General features: G+C 36.4%; 2 protein-coding genes across 3 annotated transcripts; both read right to left on the bottom strand.

The window, feature by feature from the left end:
• Window positions 1-5712: 5712 nt before the first annotated feature.
• On the bottom strand, window positions 5713-8612 carry LOC150025717 (uncharacterized). Its single transcript, XM_090304293.1, has 2 exons — window positions 5908-8612; window positions 5713-5791 (listed from the first exon to the last, which is right to left on the bottom strand). The coding sequence occupies exons 1-2, from the start codon at window positions 8610-8612 to the stop codon at window positions 5713-5715; spliced, it is 2784 nt and encodes a 927-aa protein (XP_090160419.1).
• Window positions 8613-16025: 7413 nt separating this feature from the next.
• Window positions 16026-20160, bottom strand: LOC137827697 (LisH/CRA/RING-U-box domains-containing protein). Of its 2 annotated transcripts, XR_016523361.1 has the most exons (8): window positions 19777-20160; window positions 19279-19473; window positions 19056-19178; window positions 18456-18641; window positions 18028-18164; window positions 17240-17373; window positions 16550-16736; window positions 16026-16457 (listed from the first exon to the last, which is right to left on the bottom strand). XR_016523361.1 is itself a non-coding variant. In XM_068633963.2 (7 exons), the coding sequence occupies exons 1-7, from the start codon at window positions 20080-20082 to the stop codon at window positions 16356-16358; spliced, it is 1233 nt and encodes a 410-aa protein (XP_068490064.2). In that variant the 5' UTR covers window positions 20083-20160; the 3' UTR covers window positions 16026-16355. The 2 variants fall into 2 exon arrangements, 1 of the variants encoding a protein (XP_068490064.2); XM_068633963.2 differs by lacking the exon at window positions 18028-18164.
• Window positions 20161-22028: the final 1868 nt, after the last annotated feature.

Raw genomic sequence — 22028 nt, 5'->3', positions numbered from 1 at the left:
TAGTTGATATCCATCCTATTGTGAGATTAAAAATCCTAGTGAGAAGTTAGAGAGATATTGTATTACATTAGGTGAGATTAAGTGTAATTCTCGTAGGGTGAGAGAAAAAAATATTGTAATCCTATTTTAATAGTGTAAACATTTTCGGATTGCGAGTTTTTACTTCTTTTATGAGGTTTTCCAAATTAAAAATTCTAGAGTCATAACTTTATTTTCTTTTGTTTGCTTATTATTTCTGTAATTTCATATTTTTGTATCAATACCAAACATAGAGAATTAGTTATATTTTACACTTTCTTAATTATGTTGACATATACATATACATGACACATTTTTAATTTAGCTTTTTATATTATAATATTTTTAAATTTCACACGTATAGAAAGAATTCAGTGTTGTGACTAAATAACAAAATAGAGTTAAATAAGTAATATAACAATTTTACAATTTACACATAAAAGTAAACTAAAGATTTAATGTATACATACATATATATCAGTGTCTCTATCTTAGAGAACTACTCCACATTCTCTTTATAAAGAACATACCATAAATTACACTTAAATTATACTATTCATTAAATAGGTTTTTGTATATATTAGAAGAGAATGACATCAAGAATCCGTTACTAATTATGACAAAAGTTAATGCATGTTATTGGAAACGGTTAACAATTAATAAACCAAAGAAATCAATGTAAGTATTTGACTGAAGAACTTGTTTCTTTCTATATCTTTACATTTTTCTTTTGCACCCCTATATTTCTTTGATAATTTTTTAGTGATTATGGAATAGAGATTGCGTAAGCAAAAAGTATTTGTAGGATTGAAGTTTCGTAAACAAAGAATGTTTCTAAAATAAGAAATTCAATAGACAAAAAATCATTTCAGAATAACATTTTCAGAACATATTTTTTATTTATTTTTAGAATGGTAAATCTGGAATATGTCGAAAAGTATGTTCCGGAAATATATCGGAAAAAATGTTGGAGATCCCACATCGACTAGAGATTAGAGTTTTTCATTATATATAAGTGGGTGCAAACCTCAACCCTATGAGCCGGTTTTATGGAGTTGAGTTAGGCTTAAAGTCCACTTCGTAATAAAGAATAATCTATAAATCATTTTTAAAAGGGGTATAATGGTGTTTCGAAAATGATGGGTGCAATAAGAAACACCCTTGATTGATTAAATGTGCTTAATGAAACACAACTACACAGACACATTCATGTATAAATAGAATTAGAAATCCTAAGTGAAAGAACACAAAAAAAAGAGTAGAGAAAGCAAAAAAAATGTCAATTTCAATCTGTGTTTCCCTTTTGGTTTTGGTTGCAATGTGTTTGAATGTGAAGAGTTCAGTCTCTGCTAATTCTCTTGTGTACCTGAGTGGAGAGATGGGGCCCAGGCACGGTCGGTTGACGTGGTGTAATTGCTGACGTGTTGATCTTCTTCTCCTCTGGTCGATTGTCCTTTCTTGCTGTCTCCTTTGGTCGGTCGTCCCTTCGTGCTATCAACTTCGGTCGGGCGGGGGAGGGTACCTGCGAAGGCACTCCGACGCTCAAGTAAGTATGAGATTCTAAGCGCAGTTTCGTAAGTGAATGAAAACGTACCTTTCTCTGGCTTGAGCACAGTATTTATAGGATTGCCTAATGGGCTTTCTATCCCTTGGGCTCAGGGTGGTTATGGATATGTCTTGTCAGTCGTGCTCCGGAATACCCGGGGAACATATCTTCTCTAAACGCATATTCCTTATTCTTCGGAGGTGTATCTTAACCACCTTAGCTTGTCACATAAATGCCCTTACATTTAGTGTGTATACGGCCGGTCGGCCACGTGCGTTCGTTTCCATTTAGTGTATAAGGCCGGTCGGCCACGCGCGTTCGTCCGGTGCCTACCAGTACACTTGCCCCCCAGGCTCAAGGTGAATAAAAGCCGAAGAGTCGTAATAATTGTTGTGCCTTTCGAGTTGTCAGACATTAAATTTAACGGAATGACGGGACGTGCGCATTAGCGAAGAATATTTTCGGTTAGGCATCGGACAAGCGGCCTGCCTGCATGGAGCACCCCTGGAGGACGACCATTACGACAGAAAAAATAATAGTTGATGGAAAGCTGGTGCCGATCAACCCCGATGATAATTTAAATGAGGAGGCCGAGGGGGAGACCCCTGGCCCACAGCCTGACGCCTCTTTTGAAGAGTTAATGAACAATGTGGCATAGAAAATTGCTGGACCCGACATGTGGGTAATGCACACTTGCATAAATAATTCTGATTACATTAAAGTAATAAGATAATTCTGATGCCGGACGAGGCATAAATAATTCTGATTACATTAGTAATAAGATAATTCTGATGCCGAACGAGGCATAAATAAGTGAATAATTCTGATGCCGAACGAGGCATAAATAAGTGAATAATTCTGATGCCGAACGTGGCATAAAAAAGTCTGATTACGTTAAGGTAATAATTCAGATGCCGAACGAGGCATAAGATTGAGTAAATAATTCGGATGCCGAACGTGGCATAATAATTATGATTACGTTGAGGTAATAATATAATTCTGATGCCGAACGAGGCATAAATAAGTGAATAATTCTGATGCCGAACGAGGCATAAATGAGTGAATAATTCTGATGCCGAACGTGGCAGAAAAAAGTCTGATTATGTTAAGGTAATAATTCAGATGCCGAATGAGGCATAAGATTGAGTAAATAATTCGGATGCCGAACGTGGCATAATAATTCTGATTACGTTAAGGTAATAATTCAGATGTCGAACGAGGCATAAGATTGAGTAAATAATTCTGATGCCGAACGTGGCATAAATAATTCTGATTACGTTGAGGTAATAATTCAGATGCCGAACGAGGCATATATAAATCCGATAAATTCTGATGCCGAACGAGGCATAAATAATTATTATTACGTTAAAGTAATAATTCTGATGCCGAACGAGGCATATAAAATTCTGACTACGTAAAAAGTAATAATTCTGATGCCGAGCGAGGTATATATAAATCCGATAACGTCTGATGCCGAACGAGATATGAATTGAGTAAAGGACTAGGAGATGTGGATTTTAATTTAGTGCCTCGTTAAAACCTTCCCGGTCGTAAACCCTCCTTAGGGAAAAACCGACTGAGCGAGGAAAGAGTGCACTTTTATTATTAAAGTTCAACTGTAATAAAATTTGAGATGTGTGGCATTCCACGTTCTCGGTATTTCCTTCCCAGATAAATATTCTAAATAATAGGCTCCACCGGCTGCCGTATCAGCTATGCGGAAAGGTCCTTCCCAATTGTTGGAGAACTTGCCTCCTTCCTTCCGTGCGCTGCTCCGCATTCGCCATACTAAGTCGCCTTTGTGGAACAATCTTGGTTTAACTTTGGAGTTGTATCGTCTGGCCGCCCGAATTTTGCATGCTTCTTCTCTAATTCTACACTTGTTCCGGAGTTCGTTGATGAGATCGAGACCGACCGAGAGGCTTTCCTTGTTTAGATCAAGATCAAGGGTTTGCCGGCGGAGAGAGGGTTCGCCAATCTCGACGGGGATCATAGCTTCGGTGCCATACGTTAGGCTGTACGGCGTTTCTTGTGTAGTCGTCTGAGGAGTACAGCGATATGCCCATAATACTTCTAAGAGTTCTTCAGTCCAGTTGCCCTTTGCTGGGCCGAGACGTTTCTTCAGTTCGTTCAAAATAACTTTGTTTCCAGCTTCTGCCTGTCCGTTTGTTTGCGGATGTTCGACTGAACTAGCGATGTGTTTGATGTGGAGCTTCTCGTAAAATTCAGCTAACGTTCGGTCGGTGAATTGCCGACCGTTATCGGTGATGATGATTTGTGGAAGCCCGAAGCGGCAAACGATATTTTTCCATACAAAATTTTGAACATTGCGGGCGGTGATTGCAGTCAGGGGCTCGGCTTCGATCCACTTGGTGAAGTAATCAATGCCGACTAGTAAGAATTTACACTGGCCTTTACCGGGGGCGAAAGGACCAATGATGTCCATACCCCATTGGACGAACGGCCAAGGTGATAACATAAAATGGAGTTCCTCAGGCTTTTGATGGGACAAAGTGCCAAACTCTTGGCATTTAAGACATTTTTGTACGAAATTGGTGCAGTCACCCTGGACGGTCGGCCAGTAGTATCCAGCCCGGAATACTTTGGCAGCCATTGTCCGTGCGCCGGAGTGAGTTCCGCAAATTCCTTCGTGCAACTCTTGGATGACATAGGAAGCTTGGTCTGGTGTCAAACATTTAAGGAGTGGTTGGGTATAACCTCGGCGATAAAGGTCGTCGCCGATTAAGACAAAACGGGCGGCCTGCAGCTTCATGGTTTTTTCGCCGAGAGGACTACATGTGCCGTCGAGTAAATATTGCTTGATTGGGGTAATCCAAGTAGATTCCGTGTCGGTCGTCAGGCATTCCTGTAGGTCGATGCTTGGGCGTGGAAGCGTAACATGGATGACCGACCGATGCATTCCTTTACACTTCGTGGTTGCTAACCGGGACAAGGCGTCCGCGCGGGTATTGTGATCGCGTCGAACGTGCTGCATAGAAATTTCAGAAAAGGTGCTCATCGACTATTTGACTAAGTGATAATATCGCTGTAAAAAGCTTTCTCGGACTTCATATTCGTCGTTAAGCTGACCGATGACAAGCCGGGAATCACTTTTGCAAATTAACTTAGTGATTTCTAATTCTTGAGCGAGACGTAGACCGGCTAATATGGCTTCATATTCGGCCTGATTGTTTGAAGCTTTGAAGTCGAATTTGAGGGCTTGCTCGATGACAATCTCGCCGGGGCCTTCCAAAACAACTCCAGCGCCGCACGACCTCTCGTTCGAGGAGCCATCAACATATAAGATCCATGATGAATGTTCGGTCTCGGCTGAAGAAGTAGTGAGTTCAGCTGCGAAGTCGGCGAGAGCTTGCGACTTGATCGCTCCGCGTGGTTGGTACTGAATATGGAATTCGGATAGTTCGATCGTCCAACCGATCATTCGTCCGGCTAAATCTGGCTTAGTGAGGATCTTTATAATAGGGTAATTTGTCCGAACAATAATCCGATGATTCTGAAAATACATACGCATTCGTCGGGCGGTAATGATGAGGGCCATGACTACCTTTTCGATCGTCTGGTATCGAATTTCGGCGCCATGAAGGGCGCGGCTGACGAAGTAAACCGGCCGTTCTTCAAAATTAATTTCTTGCACTAAGACTGAGCTGACGGCTTCGTGTGAAACGGCGAGGTAGACTATGATGGGTTCTCGTGCGTCCGGTTTCTGGATGACCGGCGGGGTTGATAAAAAGGTTTTCAATTCGAGGAAAATTTCCTCACATTCGGTCGACCACTCGAAGCGGAATGCTTTTTTCAGTAGTCGGACGATTGGCCTCGTTCGTTCGGCGAGTTTAGGAACAAATCTGGATAGTGCGGTGAGTCGGCCGATAAGTCTCTGAATTTCCTGAATGGAGTTGGGACTTCGCATTTCGGAGATAGCTTTGCACTTCTCGGGGTTAGCTTCTATGCCTCTATGAGTTAGCATAAAACCTAAGAACTTCCCCCCTTCGACGCCGAACGCACACTTGTCCGGATTGAGTCGCATCTGGTGTTGGCGGAGGGCCTGAAAAACTTCTTTTAGGTCGGCAATATGTTGTTTGCATGAGTCGGACTTGACGACGATGTCATCGACATAGACTTCAACATTCCTACCAATCATGTCGTGGAATACGTGGTCCATTAGTCTTTGATAAGTGGCTCCGGCATTTTTGAGTCCGAAGGGCATTACTTCATAGTAGAAATTGCCGGAATCAGTCATGAAGGCCGTCTTCTTCCGGTCGGCCGGGTGCATTTGGATTTGATTATAGCCAGAGTAGGCATCAAGGAAGCTGAGGATGTGATGCCCGGCTGCACCGTCGACGAGACGATCAATGGTAGGCAGAGGATACGAGTCTTTTGGGCAAGCTTTATTGAGGTCTGTGTAGTCAACACACATACGCCATTTTCCGTTCGTTTTCTTCACCATAACCACGTTGGCTAGCCATGTGGTGTAATGGGCCTTCCGAATGAATCCAGCCTGTAACAATTTGTCGGCTTCCTCACGTGCGGCTTGACGTCGTTCCTCGCCTATATGTCTTTTCTTTTGAGCTATTGGTTTAGCTTCTCTATACAGTGATAATCGGTGAGTGATAACCTGTGGGTCTACGCCAGGCATATCAGCGGCCGTCCAGGCGAAAAGATCGGAATTTTTAACAAGTGTCGTCCCGATGGCCATTCGGTCGTCCGGTTTCAGCGAAGTACCGATGTGCGTAGTGTGGCAATCATCGCGAAGCGGGAATGGATGCAAGTCTTCTCCTGCTTCCATACGGGGATCGTCCATGCGAGGGTCGAGGTCAACAAGGGCTATCATTTGACGACGGGACATGTGTCGTCCGGAACGCCGTGTGGGGGAACGTCCTCGTTTTTGCGGGACTCGGTCGTCCGTATTGGTTGTATAGAGTCGTCGAGTTGGCTCACTTTTCAAACTTGCTACATAGCATTCCCTAGCGGTTTTTTGATCGACATGGATGGTTGCAATGTCGTTGTTAGCCGAGGGGAATTTCATGGCTAAGTGTGGAGTGGACACAATGGCTTTTAATCTGTTAATGGACGGACGACCGAGCAGGATGTTGTAGGAAGTTTGTGCGTTAACCAGGAGGTATCGTACGTTTATTGTTTTATGGAGGCCGTCTTCCTCACCAAAGGTTGTGTACAAGTCTATGTACCCCTTAGTATCGACCCGTTCACCTGAGAACCCTACAATTTGTTCGTTATAGGGCTGAATATGTGCTTCTGGGATGCGCATTTTCTTGAAAATGTCCCAATACAGTATGTCGACCGAGCTACCCTGATCTACCAAAGTCTTGGCAATTGCGAACTTGTCAATTTCTACAGTGATGACCATGGGGTCGTCCTGGGCTGGATCTATGGCTGTAAAGTCTTCGTCAGTGAAAGTAATCGGAGGTATATGTGGACGCCTCCTCGTGGTAGCATGAGCGGACTGGATGTCACGAAGATGTTTCTTTCGGGCGGAATTTGAGCACCCGCCACCGGCAAATCCTCCAGCTATGTAATTTGTTTCGTGGTTCGGTTCGCCCAAGTTAACGGGTCCAGCAATCATGTTGATGACTTCGCGGACTCGTTGGCGAGGTCGGGCGTTTCGGTCGGGACTTGTGCTACGGGGGCGTATACGCCGAACGGGGCTTTCGCTGCGTTTTCGCGAAGTCTGGCTACGGTCAGTGTGGCGTTTGTAATCGTTACGGTACGACCGGTCGACACCACGGGAAGGACGGTCAGTATTCCGTGGTGGGGATCTTGAACTCCTTGTCCTCTTGACGAACTGCCGTAAATGGCCAGCTTGGATGAGTTCTTCAATTTTATCCTTCAAAGCTTGACATCCTTCGGTCGTGTGACCGAAATTCTGATGGTATTGACAACGCTTAGCAGTATCTGCATTCGGTGGTGTTTGATACTGCTTCAATGTCGGGATTAGGTCCGTTTGTAGTGCTTCATCTAGGGCTCGTCCCCTCGGCACAGTTAAAGGGGTGTAACTGTTAAACCTGGGGATTCGGCCTCCCCTATTCCGGTCGGACCTCAGAGTGGTTCGGACGGTTCGTTCGGTTTCGACTTCTCTTTCTTTACTTTGGGTTTGGTCTTTAAGGGCTCCGAATCCGACAGCTTTGAACCGTTGATGGTAATCAATGTGTTCTTCGATTTGCATGAATTTGGTTGCTCGAGTTCGAAGGTCCTCCATGTCTTGAGGTGGTTTCTTGATGAGACTTTCAGTGAAACGGCTCGGTCGGATGGCCGAGACCAAATGGTGCAATGCAACCTCTTGTTTGAGCCCTCGGATGTTCATGCATGCTTTGTTGAACCTATCTAGAAAGGTTCTAAGAGATTCACCTTTTTCTTGTTGTACCGCTAGGAGAGACATGGAGGACATGTGATGCGGTCGGCTAGTGGCATATTGAGTGGAGAATTTTGCGGCTAGGGTGTCAAAATCGTTAATGGAGTTTGGAGGCAGCTCTGTGAACCAGGTAAGAGGTTCTCCCTGGAGCGACGTGGGAAATACTTTACACCACACATTGTTATCTGTGGTATACAAAGTCATTTGCGTCTTGTAGACATTTAAGTGTTCGTCCGGGTCGGTCGAGCCGTCATAGAGTTTAATGACGAGGCCTCTCCATTTGTCAGGAAGTGGAGTGGTGATAATTTCGTCTGTAAAAGGATGACCCCTTTTCCTTGACTTTCTTTCGACTGTTTCAGCTCTGGAAGCAGGATTGGTATTGGCAGGTGTAGGTATGCGAGAGGCGGTTCGGTCGGCCATATGGGATTGGCCTTCTCGTTCGGGATTATCGACCTGTTGTTGGAGTCGTGCATTCTGCGCTCTTAATAAGGCGATTTCTTCTTCTTGGCGGCGTCTATCTTCTTCTTGGAGGCGTCTATCTTCTTCATGTTGACGATGGTCTTCCATCCCCTTTTGTCGCAGTTCCTCCATCTGAGCTTGGAGGATTTGAATCATAGTCATCTGTTCTGCCATAGCGTTGTTGTTGTTTCTTGTCGCAACCATTATAGCTTCAAAAATTGAAGATTTGCCTCGGCCCCACGGTGGGCGCCAATTGTACCTGAGTGGAGAGATGGGGCCCAGGCACGGTCGGTTGACGTGGTGTAATTGCTGACGTGTTGATCTTCTTCTCCTCTGGTCGATTGTCCTTTCTTGCTGTCTCCTTTGGTCGGTCGTCCCTTCGTGCTATCAACTTCGGTCGGGCGGGGGAGGGTACCTGCGAAGGCACTCCGACGCTCAAGTAAGTATGAGATTCTAAGCGCAGTTTCGTAAGTGAATGAAAACGTACATTTCTCTGGCTTGAGCACAGTATTTATAGGATTGCCTAATGGGCTTTCTATCCCTTGGGCTCAGGGTGGTTATGGATATGTCTTGTCAGTCGTGCTCCGGAATACCCGGGGAACATATCTTCTCTAAACGCATATTCCTTATTCTTCGGAGGTGTATCTTAACCACCTTAGCTTGTCACATAAATGCCCTTACATTTAGTGTGTATACGGCCGGTCGGCCACGTGCGTTCGTTTCCATTTAGTGTATAAGGCCGGTCGGCCACGCGCGTTCGTCCGGTGCCTACCAGTACATCTTGCATCCACCTATAAAAATGACTCAAACATTTCTCCAACCATAAACGTTTTGGGAATCTCCATTTCCAACGATTTGCCTCCAGGCCCAACAAAATTGTTCTTTTTTGCAGATTTTCAGAAGAGTCAAGTAGAAATTCGTCCTGGGAATGGGAATCGTTACATAAAGTTGCTGAATATGGAAAATCACACTGGTGGATTGAGATGGAAGGAGTGTGCAACGTTCAGTGTTATACCTAGTTTAGAAAAGGGACATCAACGTATTTATTGGTCTGTAAGAGAAGATGGTTTATATCATAGTTGGGACACTACAAATTGGGATAAAAGGGAATTTTGGAATACTTGTTAACCATCATATATGAATCAATAAATCATATCAAATCAAATAAATGTCAAATTGACACATTTACATATCTCTATTTCTTCTTTTATGTTGAATGATTGGGATGTATAACTGGTGTGATCTTTGTAAGGAGGTTTAGTGATTTTGTTTATGATTTTGATTCTTGGTGTTTGTGGTGTTGGTACACACTTTGGCGTGCGATTCTCATGGTTGAATTTTCGTAGTTGTGTTTTGATTGGGATAAGGACTGATTGGTAGCTTTAGTTGATGGCTTGGTTTAGATTGAAACGTGAAGTCCTTTCTTATTTTTTTTCTTTTTCTTTTGTATGAAGGTTGAGTCACCTATGATCTATATTTATTTATTGTTTTTTACTGATGTAAAATTGCTTAATCTAAATTTTAACTGTCCCGATTAATTATTCATCTTTAATTAATTATTCATCTTTAATTCATGAGAGACAAAATAATAATTTTGTTATTTTTTAAATACTCAAATGGGATGGTATATGGGATATGATGAAGCCCTATAATAATAAACCAACTTTCTAGATTAAGAGCGTTTGATAAATTGGTTATGAAATAACAAATCTAAATTCGTTAATTTGCTAGCACTATAAGTTAGTGATGATAAATGTTATTCTTACATAAAGATATCATCAGTAGGTTGATATGAAATTGTAAATATTTAAAATATTATTAATGTACTATTTCCACTTGTATGAGTATGTTTTGAAGTTTCAAGATACATTAATTTTTCTTAACTTTATTATTAAATGTGTATAGTTTATTTAGCAATACTTATACACTTGGTCAAGTTTTATATTAAATTTTTTTTCATCTTTATGGGTGTGTTTGGATTTGAGAGAAAATGTACTGAGATTTGAGAGAATGAATGTGTGAGATTTTGAGAGAAAAGTTTGAAAAAAGTGAATGTATTTGGATTGATGTATGTTTGTGAGTGTTGTGACGATTGTGATAAAATTTTGATTTTTTTTTTCAAAATGTAAAATATAATATTACAAATTTATCCTTATCTTTAAAAATATTTAAATAATAACTTTTTTTTATAGATTTGAGTTAACTCAAATTTTGTAAATTTTTTTTATTACATTGTTGGAACATTGAAAAGTGTTATAAACATAATTTTCTGAGTTATAAATTTAAAAATATAATAAATTAGGCCTAAATCCTAAATCCAACCTTAGTCTACATTAACCCTAATACAAGTTCAAAAACATATTTTACTAGACCCAAATTAATAATACAAGTCCAAACAAAACCTAACCTACTCTATACATTTGTACAAATTAAAACTTTATCCAAGATGATAAGAGTTTGACCTTATTGAGTTCAACTAAGTCTCATTCTTCTTGTATTTTCCTAGTCATAGTTCTAGTGGTTGATAATTTCATTATGGACCTTCGATATAATAATATATATATATATATATATATATAAATGATAGTTATAAATATCATATTAACATGCCTATCGAATAATAATTATAAATAACATTCAAATAAAATCTAAATAGTTTTAAAAATGAATTCAATATATTCAGCTTAAAATTTGAACTCCAAATAGTCAAATACAATACAAAATCATTTTAAACTTAAAAATATCCAAAAAAAAATCATAACAATACGAATTATTATTCAACATAAAATATCCTATTTTTAAATTTGTGTTAGTTTGCGTCCAAGTATTTATTGTTTAATTCATTTATTACGAGTTAGCGAATTTGGTTATTATTTAAAATCGTACTAAAATTTATAATTATTTTTAGCCAAGGATGGGATTGATTCATAGACTTTGATCCACTTTAAAAACTCCAATTCAATCATAATATATGAAATTCCTATTTTAAACAACAGAACATGTTTGAATAATGTAAAATAATTTATATTTTTTGAAGTTTTTACTAAATGAAGTAAATAAAATGAATTTTTGTAGTTCATAACTCGTCTAACTTTTGCTTTCAGAAAACCGACACAATTTCAAATTTGTGAGTAATACGAGAATTAAAGTTGTGAAGTCGTAATTTTTTTTAGATAGTTTATTATTCCTGAAGTTTTGACATGGCAAATATACAAAATCAATAAATGAGAAGATAGGGAAAACAACAGTTATTATTCTGAAATAAACAAAAGTAGATAACGTAAAATTTGCCTCAACTACTCAACATAAATGTGTACGAGAACGGTACATTTGCACTTAGTAACAAGATAATGATGTTACACCCACAATAATGTCTATAAATAGAAGTAGAATTCCAAGTAAGAGAGCACAGAAAGAGTAGAGAAAGCAAAATGTCAGTTTCAGTAGTTTCTGGTTTGGTTTTGGTTGCAGTGTGTTTGAATTTGAGCAGTTTAGTGTGTGGAACAGAGTCAAAGATTCCCATAGATATAAACATTTTGGGCATCTCTGTTTCGAACGATTTGCCTCCAAGTCCAACAAAACTAATACTTTTTGCTGATTTTCAGAAGAATGAAGTTGAGATTCCTCGTGGAACTCCTTACACAAGATTGTTGAACACAGATAACCACACTGGTGGGTTGAGATGGAAGCAGTGTGCAGAGTTCAGTGTGATTCCAAGTTTAGAACAAGGGCATCAACGGATTCTTTGGTCTGTTAGAGAAGATGGGTTATATCACAGTTGGGATGGTAGAAGTTGGGATAAAAAGGAACTTTGGGGTCCTTGTTAACACTTTTTTTTTATCTTTCAATAAGTCTTAGTACTTCAAATAGTTGTCACAATAAACACCTTAGTCCAAATTGTAGTTCTCTCTCACAAATCAATATAAGTTGCTCATTTTCATTTTTCTCATTTGAACTTTTGTCTAAAATATTTCATATGTTATCGTTACTTTAGGGTTTATGATTTAGAGTTTATATATAATGTATTGATTTTTTGGGATTACGCACTTTCAATTAAACATAATGTAAAACAAATGTAACTAATATATATTGTCATGGGTCGAATTCAATTTTGTGTATAAGTAGTGTTTATCGATACTCGTATTTAAGTACATTTGATGTCATATCAGTATAAATCTGGAGATTTTAAATAATTAGTCTTAAGTAGGAGGCAACAAGGTCAGATACAAAAGAGTATAGATCGAGAATACACAAGAAGACACACTCAACTAGGAGTACACTTATTCTTAACTACACTGAATGTTTTGAGTTTGAAATCGTCCATACTCTAGTCTAGAACAAAATAAATATATATATATAATAAATTTAAGTGACATAAAAAATAATTATAATACATTCTAGTGTTTATAAATGTTAGAATATGAGAGTTTTTTTTGTAAAATATGATTTAAGTCATTTAACCTATATATCATAACTATTTGTAATTTGACCTACTCTGTTATGCTGATCTCTGATTTTCTAATCAATTTGTAAAGTTGCACCATATTCTCGTATATCTTTCATTTTTTCAACATTTAATAATTGTATGAATTCTTCAATACACACTCAGAAAAAGTTAATTGTGCATGATCAAATATCTTTCAAATATTGGTTTCAGAGATTTAAAGCTGATAAATAATACGTTTTTATGCTAACAAATTTTAATTTCTCTTACACTTCAGCTTTTTACAAGTGAAAATTTGTTTTATTTTATTTTTAAAAAAATTTATGATTACATTAAATGTGATCTTATCTTATCTTTTTTATTATTAATTTTTTGCTCTTTTAAATAATTATTTATTTTTATTTTATTTAGTCATATTTAATTTGTGAAAACTTTCTCTAAATAAAATACTATATATATTTAAAATATGAACTTAATCATAATAGTTAAAAACTCTTTTTTAAAATTAAAAATAAAATAATTAATATAATTCTTTAATAGCAGGAATATTACATTTATAAAACTTGTCTCGAGAACCGAGCATTAACTTTGCATTTAGTGCCATAATAATGTTAACACAAACAACAATTCCTAGAAGAAAATTATTAAATTCTAATTAATTTTAAAAATTAAAATAATTAATTACTATCACATTATATTATTAAAGATCATTCTAGAAACTAAAAAAATTATTAATATCTAAAATAATTTGTATTATTAATAAAAATTTGTAAAATAATTTTTAAATTGGTATCTAATTATTAACTATCAAGATTTTAGTTACTAATATTTTTATTTTAAATTAATCTTTAAAAGACTAATTAAAACCAGTTTAAGATCACATTTTTTATTCTATTAGTACTTAAAATCCTGAATTAATTTAGATACCAATTCAGAAGTCATTTTATAAATTTTTATTAATAATAGAAACTACTTTGGAATACAACTAGTTTTTCAGTTTCTAAATTAATATCTAACTTAATTAATATAATAATTAATTATTTTTTGTAATAATTTTAATTGCTATTTAATGAATTTCTTAATATATATATATAGAAGTAGAATCCTAAGTGAGAAGCACACACAAAAAGTAGAGAAAGCAAAAATGTCAATTTCAATTCGTGTTTTTGTTTTGGTTTTGGTTGCAGTGTGTTTGAATGTGAAGAGTTCAGTTTCTGGTGATTCTCTTGAATCGACCCATCAAAATGTCTCAAACATTTTTCCAGAGATAAACATTATGGCGATCATCATTATGAACGATTTGCCTCAAAGCCCAACAAAGTTAATATTTGTAGCAGATTTTCAGAAGAATGAAGTGGAAATTTCTCATAAAAATGCTTACACCAAATTGCTGAATATGGAAAAGCATAGTGGTTTATTGAAATGGAAGGAGTGTGTGACGTTGAGTGCGATACCTGGTGCAGAAGAAGGACATCAACGTATTTTCTGGTCTGCAAGAGAAGATGGTTTATATCACAGTTGGGATAATCAAAATTGGAATAGAAGACAGCCTTGGGATACTTGTTAATAATCGTTTATCAATCAATAAATCATAATAAAACAAATACCTTTCGATCTTACTTCCTTCTACTATAGTAAAAAATTATTAAATAAAAAATAATTTTAAAGATAAGAAATAATTAGTCATACGACTAAATTTGATATTATTTTAAATTTTTTTTAATAATAAAAATTAATTTAGATAATAATGATTTTTTATTTTTTATTTTTTTTCTCTAAATTTAAATTTATTTGATGATTTTCTTGTAGTATTATGTTATAAAATACTAAAAATAAAAATACTCATTTTTAACTATAACAAGTTTTATAAAAGCTAATTTCATAGCATATTCACAGTACACAGATTAAAAAATTAAATCTAAATAATATTTTAGATTTAATTCACTCTCGTGTATACATTTTTTATTAACGATTTATTCTCGTGTATACATTTTTTATTAACGATTTATTCTCGTGTATGACTTAAGGAAGGAGTAGATGATATTACTTTCCTTCTTATAATTACTCCTAACTAATGAGGTATTAATAACAAAATTAATTTCTATTAGAAAGTCAACATGGTTTCATCACAGTTTAACTATTAATTTTTCAAAGATGAAAGAATGTCAATTACTCACATTGACTAAACCAACTCATTAATAACAAAATTAATTCCTATTAGAAAATCTTAATCACCGTTTAACTATTAATTTTTCAAAGATGAATGAATCTCAATTACTCACGTTGACTAAACCAATTTACAATGATATTTTTTATTCATATTGATCACATTTTTTCATTTAGGTTCATTGTTTGCAAATGATCACAATCTATCACTTTTCTTTGGAATCTTAAGAATCTGAAATTAACATCATCACTTAGAATCTTTCATTCTCTTTTATATTTTCTGTCTTCTTCTTCTACATCTATATTATTTTGTATTAACTGCATAATGGGTATCTTACATTTCAATGAATATTTAAACAAAAAGTTTTCAGACATTTATTTACACAAACGATAATGGTCAGTAACAATTATACATTACTTTTCTCATGAAACATTTGTTGGAATATTTTTCTTCAGAAAAATACTTTACAAAACACATTGTGGTTTTTTAAAATTTTCTAAAGGGTATGTTGTGAACACTACTGAATTTAATGTTTCATTCAGTATTCTCCAAAGTATTAAAAATATATAAAAAAATGTGTTCAAGAAATAACATAAAAAAGAAAAGAATGTTTTAAGTATTTTTCAAAACATTACTTTTAGAATCCAAAATGTACTTTACTTAACATATTTTTCTTTTCTTAACATCTATAAGGTAATTTCGTAATGTTGTTCTCATCTTCTAATTATAATTTGGTGAACTAGAAACAATTAAGTGCAATTACTTCATAGTAATGAACTACTTATCTTACAATTACCAATTTAAAAACTCAATAATTTATAACTTCAAAAATAATTTATTTAATGTTTTAAAAAACTAGACTTAACTCATTCTTTCAAAACCAATTTATAAAATAAAAACTATACTCATTATAATTCAAGCCCTAAAATTTTAGACACAGTACAGCCACCATCCCCACATGCACAAGCAACCCAGCCCTTAAAATCTCTTAAAAAGAATAGACACATTTAGCTATCCATGACTCATCTTCATTTCACCTTTTTTTTCTTCTCTATGAAATCCCTCCAAACCATGAAGGCACTGACAAGTTCATTAGTATGAAAAATACAAATCAATGTATGCACATGGTTACGTTATATCCCAGTGACAGTTTGAAACATCTTACATATGTACAAGTTTAAGTCAACACCGGAACACAAGTAAAAGAATGGACGTAATAAAGGAAGCCCATCAGAGTAATTTCCCAAAACATTACTATCAGACAGCCATGGTAGCTTGAAGCCAAGGCAAGATTGACATTTTCAACTATGAATAATACCTTTTTAAGTATATAGATTTATGAAATATATGCCTTGACCAGTTCTGTGTCGTTGTAAACTAAACCCGTCCTCGGGCAGATGATTCTACCATTATTCTTCTTCGCCATCTCTTCAAGAGCCTGCAAAAGAACACCAAATAATTAATAATATTAGCTTCATAAAATATGCTTATCCATGGAACATCTAGAAGAATGTCTTGAATAACAGGAACCTTAGTGCTGTAAACATATCCATTGGGCAAGACTTGCGGTGGGTTCTCAGTGTCCATTAACTCCTTAGTTATATAGCAAACAAGCTTAGAGTGATGCTGCTTTGAGTAAGGCAGTGGCAGGGCTAATGTGCGGAAAGCTTCCTGTGATAGAGGGTCCTCTTTTGTGCAATCATCCTCGTAACAATATCTTTATCAAGTCAAGGGACATATCTCATAGATTTAGCCGTGACAATGCATAAACTAAGACTAACCAATCAAATTTACAAGAGGCTTTAGTATTATAAGTATGAGCCTTGAAATCATTCACAACAAATTAACAACACGGGGGTTCATCATCATGACTTGATCCTTAAAGGCTCAAGACTGATTATCAGTGTCAAGTATGAATTTCATACAATGAATGCTTTTGAACTTTAATATATATGGAGGGTTTCAAAATAACTGCATAAAGAGGGAACCGAACCACTCCAATCAAAAGGAATTTCATTTAGTAGGCAAACCATTAAATATCATTAATTCCCTCAAAAGGATAAGGAAAGTCCAAGTGTTGTAAAGAATTTCTGGGAAGGATGGCAGGGTGTTTCAGTTATATATATGCAAACATGGCTATCCACACACAGCATAGAAGCATCTAGCATTAAAAGAAGTGTTTCCAGATGATAATCAACAGTTCAAATTATAAATGGATACGGTGTCTTGAGAGCAGAAAGCCCAGCTTGCAGATAGATATTGAGCAAGGGCTCTAATGTCATGCCATATAACTTGCAGAACTCCTGTTTGAATTGGTCCACTAGAAAATCCCATTGCTTAGCTTCAAATAAAACCTGTAAAACAATATGTACGAGAAAATTGCAAACATTTTAGTGCTGAAATGTAAGCTCCTAAAAAATAGACAATGATGCAATATGAAGCAAAATTTCTGGCAAAGAATTACAGTTTCAACAATTTAATGTTGATAGACTTCGTGTGAAATACTACAGGCTTGAAAATCTTCTTCAACAAGTGATCAGAGGAACACAAAAACTCATGCAAATAATTGTTCTTGTTTTTTTACCTAATCCATATAGGACTTTTTTTTTGGCCATGAATTACATAAGACATGTGCTTGGTAAAAGTCCAATCGATTATTGCAACTAGAGAATATAGCACAACTTACAGCTTGAAGACACAGTTCAATTTTTTTGACTACAACTAGAAACAACTAGAAACATTTACAATTTATATCAACTAGCATATTGGCTTTCATTCCTTTATTTTCTTTAGAGTAAAGTATATAATTAACTTGAAGGACTACATACTCTTTACAATGAAGTTAACGCTTTACGACAAAAAAATGAAGCAACTCCATCTTGTACTGTGTTATTGACATTTACATAGTTATCAAGTCCCAAACCACATCATGAATCAGTTGCTCAATTTTTCAATCATGAATTGGGAATCATAATGTATGATAAAAACTTAAACAAACAAGTACAGACCTAAATTACTCAGAAGTCACTAATTCGTTCTTAAATGTCACATTGCTAGAGGAAATTATGAACTCCATTAGCGCCCTTTCTAATCCTTTCACATAACGATTGAAGACTTTCTTCCCCTTTGAATCCTCGGATGAAAACTGCGTAGGGGGGAATACAAAACAAATGTGGGGTGATATTGAATCACGGAGTCATCCATGCTGATGAGACAAAGGAACATTCATGCAGACCATGGGCACAATCATAGCCAACTGCGGCGAACCGCTAGCTTAAACTTACTAAAGGGCATCAAATTGTAATTCTAATTACAAATACTAGAATTCTAACAGAATATGAATACAACCCTAACACTATTGCATTAAAAAGATAATAAAATTAAAGACACCAGTATCACTAATGCACAAAATCACTCAAAGACAAGGTATACTCACCTTGTATGTGGCACATTCGGTATCCTTTTTAAAAGCTAGTGTTGCAATGACTCGCTGCAATTCTTTCATGTGGGTGGTTGCCCATGGCGCAAGATATTTCCTAGCATACGTGATAGCTCTCAAATTGTTATCAGCTCTTACTAATTCTATGAACTCTTGAAGTCTCAACTGGAACTCCAATTTGCTCTGTCGTCATTAAACCACTAGAAGTTAACAATGGTAAATGTGATTTGATGCCTTCATAGTGATTTTGTGCATTTATTATAAACAAGTGTCACCCTATGAGAAATTTCATTGGTACTGGTGGGCATTTGAGAAAGTGTGGATTTGCATTAGTTTATAATTTTATTTTTATTTTCAAATTTTAAGCAGACTAAAGACATTTTTTTATACTTTGACCAATATGGTGGTTATCCTTCTCTTAAATATGAATATATTCTGTGGTTGCAGTGTGTCTGAGATGATTTCCTATTCTAAATGCATGGAAAGAAATGTCGATTACCTAGACTGTAGAACCAAATAAACCCAAAAGCCTAAGCTATGACTCAGCCTATGGGTATGGTGAACCAACGATTAAAAAGATCAAACAGCAATATGAACCTTAGACTTCTTCAGCCTTGATTTGTTATCAGCACACCATGCTAGGGCAGGTGCAACATCCTGATTTTGCAAAGCGTCAATAACCTTTTTTGCTTCTTGGAATACATCAATATCAACAAGATCCTGAGACACCAACATGAATGATATTATTGTTAGAACCAATACCAAAAGAAAATGCACATTTCAAACAATCACACATTCGACCACCTTGTTCATTCATTACCTGCAAGTTGCTGCTTTCAGCAAGTTTCACTGCAGTGTCATAGTATGACATCCTCAACATATAATCAACAAGAATCCGCTTCAAGCGAGTGTTACTCCACTCTGACATGTTTTCCGCATCGGCAGATTCTAAATGATCGAGACGCACTCGACACTTATGTGCTTGCAAATGCTCTACCCGACTTCCCTCCTCCAACTTTAACATATTTTCACAAGAATCCAAATCATGATCATCATAAAACTCAACAAAGGTGAGCATAAATTTCCAATTAAGCAACAGTTATACTTAATAATAAACGTAACCAATCATTGGAACAACGTGAACCAAGAACCATGCTACAGATCATAACTACACATAGTAACCACTAACCACATTACACAGAATATCATTTAGCACTACGAATACAAAATTAACCATGCGAATCGAGAATACGATTCCTTCTTGTGCATCGCGCGATGAATCGAAATTCAAATCAAGAAAATTAGGTCAGCAGTTTACCTTTCTCTTGAGCCCTTGCAGGCGGGAGACAAGGGAGTTAAGATGGTTGACGGCGTCGTCTGGGGAGAGGTCGGCGGCTTCGTTGACGCCGGAGATGACGGCGGACATTTCTTTCTCGACGGCGCGGTGGTTGGCGCGGAGGGTTTTTTTGTAGTGCTCGAAAGGGACCCTGAGGAACTGGTGCTCCAGCTTCAGAGAGTCCGTCAGCTGGGGGAGGTTCGACGGCGGAGGCGGCGCGGGGTTGGCGGTGGCGGTGATCGGGGTTCCGGTGGCGTTGTTGCCGTTGGGAAGGGAATCCATTTCCATTGGGAACAACGGAGAAGAAAAATAGAATCTCAGATTGCTAAGTGAATTGGATAAACTATGCTTCTACTCTTAAAAAATATTTTTATATTTTCCTTAATTTTACCTTTATTTAATTTCATTAAATTTTTAGGATTATTTTTTTTAACACAATCTTAATACTTCAATTTTTTCATTTTTTTTACTTATTTAGTTATGTAATTATTAAATATTTAAATTGAAAAATTTACAATTTCTATGAATCTTATTCGGTTTTAGTTTAAATAAAATTGTTTCTTGTAAAATAAAAAATGTTGTATCATGTCCTGACTTTTCTTTTTTGTATTTTTTTTTTGTGATTAGTTTATGGACGTGTTTTTTTACCTGGGTGCAAACCGCATATGAAAATACTTGTGAGAATTTTTTCAACACAATACGGACCCAGAATAAAATTGCAGAAACTATGGCGAAATTTCACAAGTTTCGGTAGAGGATAGTCTTGGTTTTGAATAAATTTTTTGAAAAATTCTTCCAAAATAGTTTTTCATGAAATTCCACGTAAGAATCTCAACTGAATTTGAGACAAATAGCGACAAATTTGAGATCAAACAGATGAGTATTCACCTAAGAAAAAAATTAAACAATTTCACATACAAACGAACCTTCATTTCGGCCCCTGGCAGTGATGAATAAAAAATTTATTGAAAATAGTGTGAGACGAATTTGGGGCTCAAATCTCTGCCAAAACTCAATAGACACAATGGTGGCAAATGTCTGGTAAAAATTTCAGACGAAAATACCAAAGGAATAAGTTGTAGTAAGTCCCAGACCGAGAGTGAACAAAACCGGTTTTCCGTAAACAAAACGTCCTGGCTTTTCTTCCCCGTATCTTCTTTTTGTGATTCGTTTATGGACGTGCATCCTTGCCTGGGTGCAAAGAACATACGAAAGTGCTTGTGTGAATTTTTTTCAGTGCAATACGGACCCAGAATGAAATTGCAGAAATTAGGCCAGAATTTCACAAGTTTCGGTAGAGGATAGCCTTGGTTTGCACAAAATATCTGAAAAATTATCCCGGAATAGTTCTTTCCTGAAATTTCATCCAAGAATTTGCACTGATTTGGGACAAAGCGCGACAAATTTCAGGTCAAACGGATGAGTATTCACCTAAGAAAAAAATCAAACAGTTTCACACACGAACGAACCTTCATTTCGGCCCCTGGCAGTGATGAATAAAAAATTTATTGCAAATAGTGTGGGACGAATTTGGGGCTCAAATCTCTGCCAAAACTCAATAGACACAATGGTGGAAAATGTCTGGTAAAAATTTCAGACGAAAATACCAAAGGAATAAGTTGTAGTAAGTCCCAGACCGAGAGTGAACAAAACCGGTTTTCCGAAAACAAAACGTCCTGGCTTTTCTTCCCCGTATCTTCTTTTTGTGATTCGTTTATGGACGTGCCTCCTTGCCTGGGTGCAAAGAACATACGAAAGTGTTTGTGTGAATTTTTTCAACGCAATATGGACCCAGAATGAATTTGCAGAAAGTATGGCGAAATTTCACAAGTTTCGGTAGAGGATAGCCTTGGTTTTCAATAAAATTTCTCAAAAATTCTCCCGAAATAGTTTTTTATTGAAATTTCACGTAAGAATCTCGACTGAATTTGGGACAAAACGCGACAAATTTCAGGTTAAACGGATGAGTATTCACCTAGGAAAAAAAAATCAAACAGTTTCACACACACAAACCTTCATTTCGCCCCTGGCAGTGATGAATAAAAAATTTATTGCAAATCATGTGAGATGAATTTGGGGCTCAAATCTCTGCCAAAACTCAATAGACACAATGACGAATGTCTGGTAAAAGTTTTAGACGAAAATACTCAATAAGTAAGGCGTAGTAAGTCCCAGACCAAGAGTGAAAAAAACTGGTTTTCCGAAAACAAAACGTCCTAGCTTTTCTTCCCCGT

Source organism: Phaseolus vulgaris, chromosome 7 (assembly GCF_051622355.1).
Source record: "Phaseolus vulgaris cultivar YP4 chromosome 7, ASM5162235v1, whole genome shotgun sequence".
NCBI classification, from domain to species: Eukaryota; Viridiplantae; Streptophyta; class Magnoliopsida; order Fabales; family Fabaceae; genus Phaseolus; species Phaseolus vulgaris.
The sequence above is the reverse complement of the archived record's forward strand: the minus strand, read 5'-3'. Positions and strand labels throughout refer to the sequence as shown.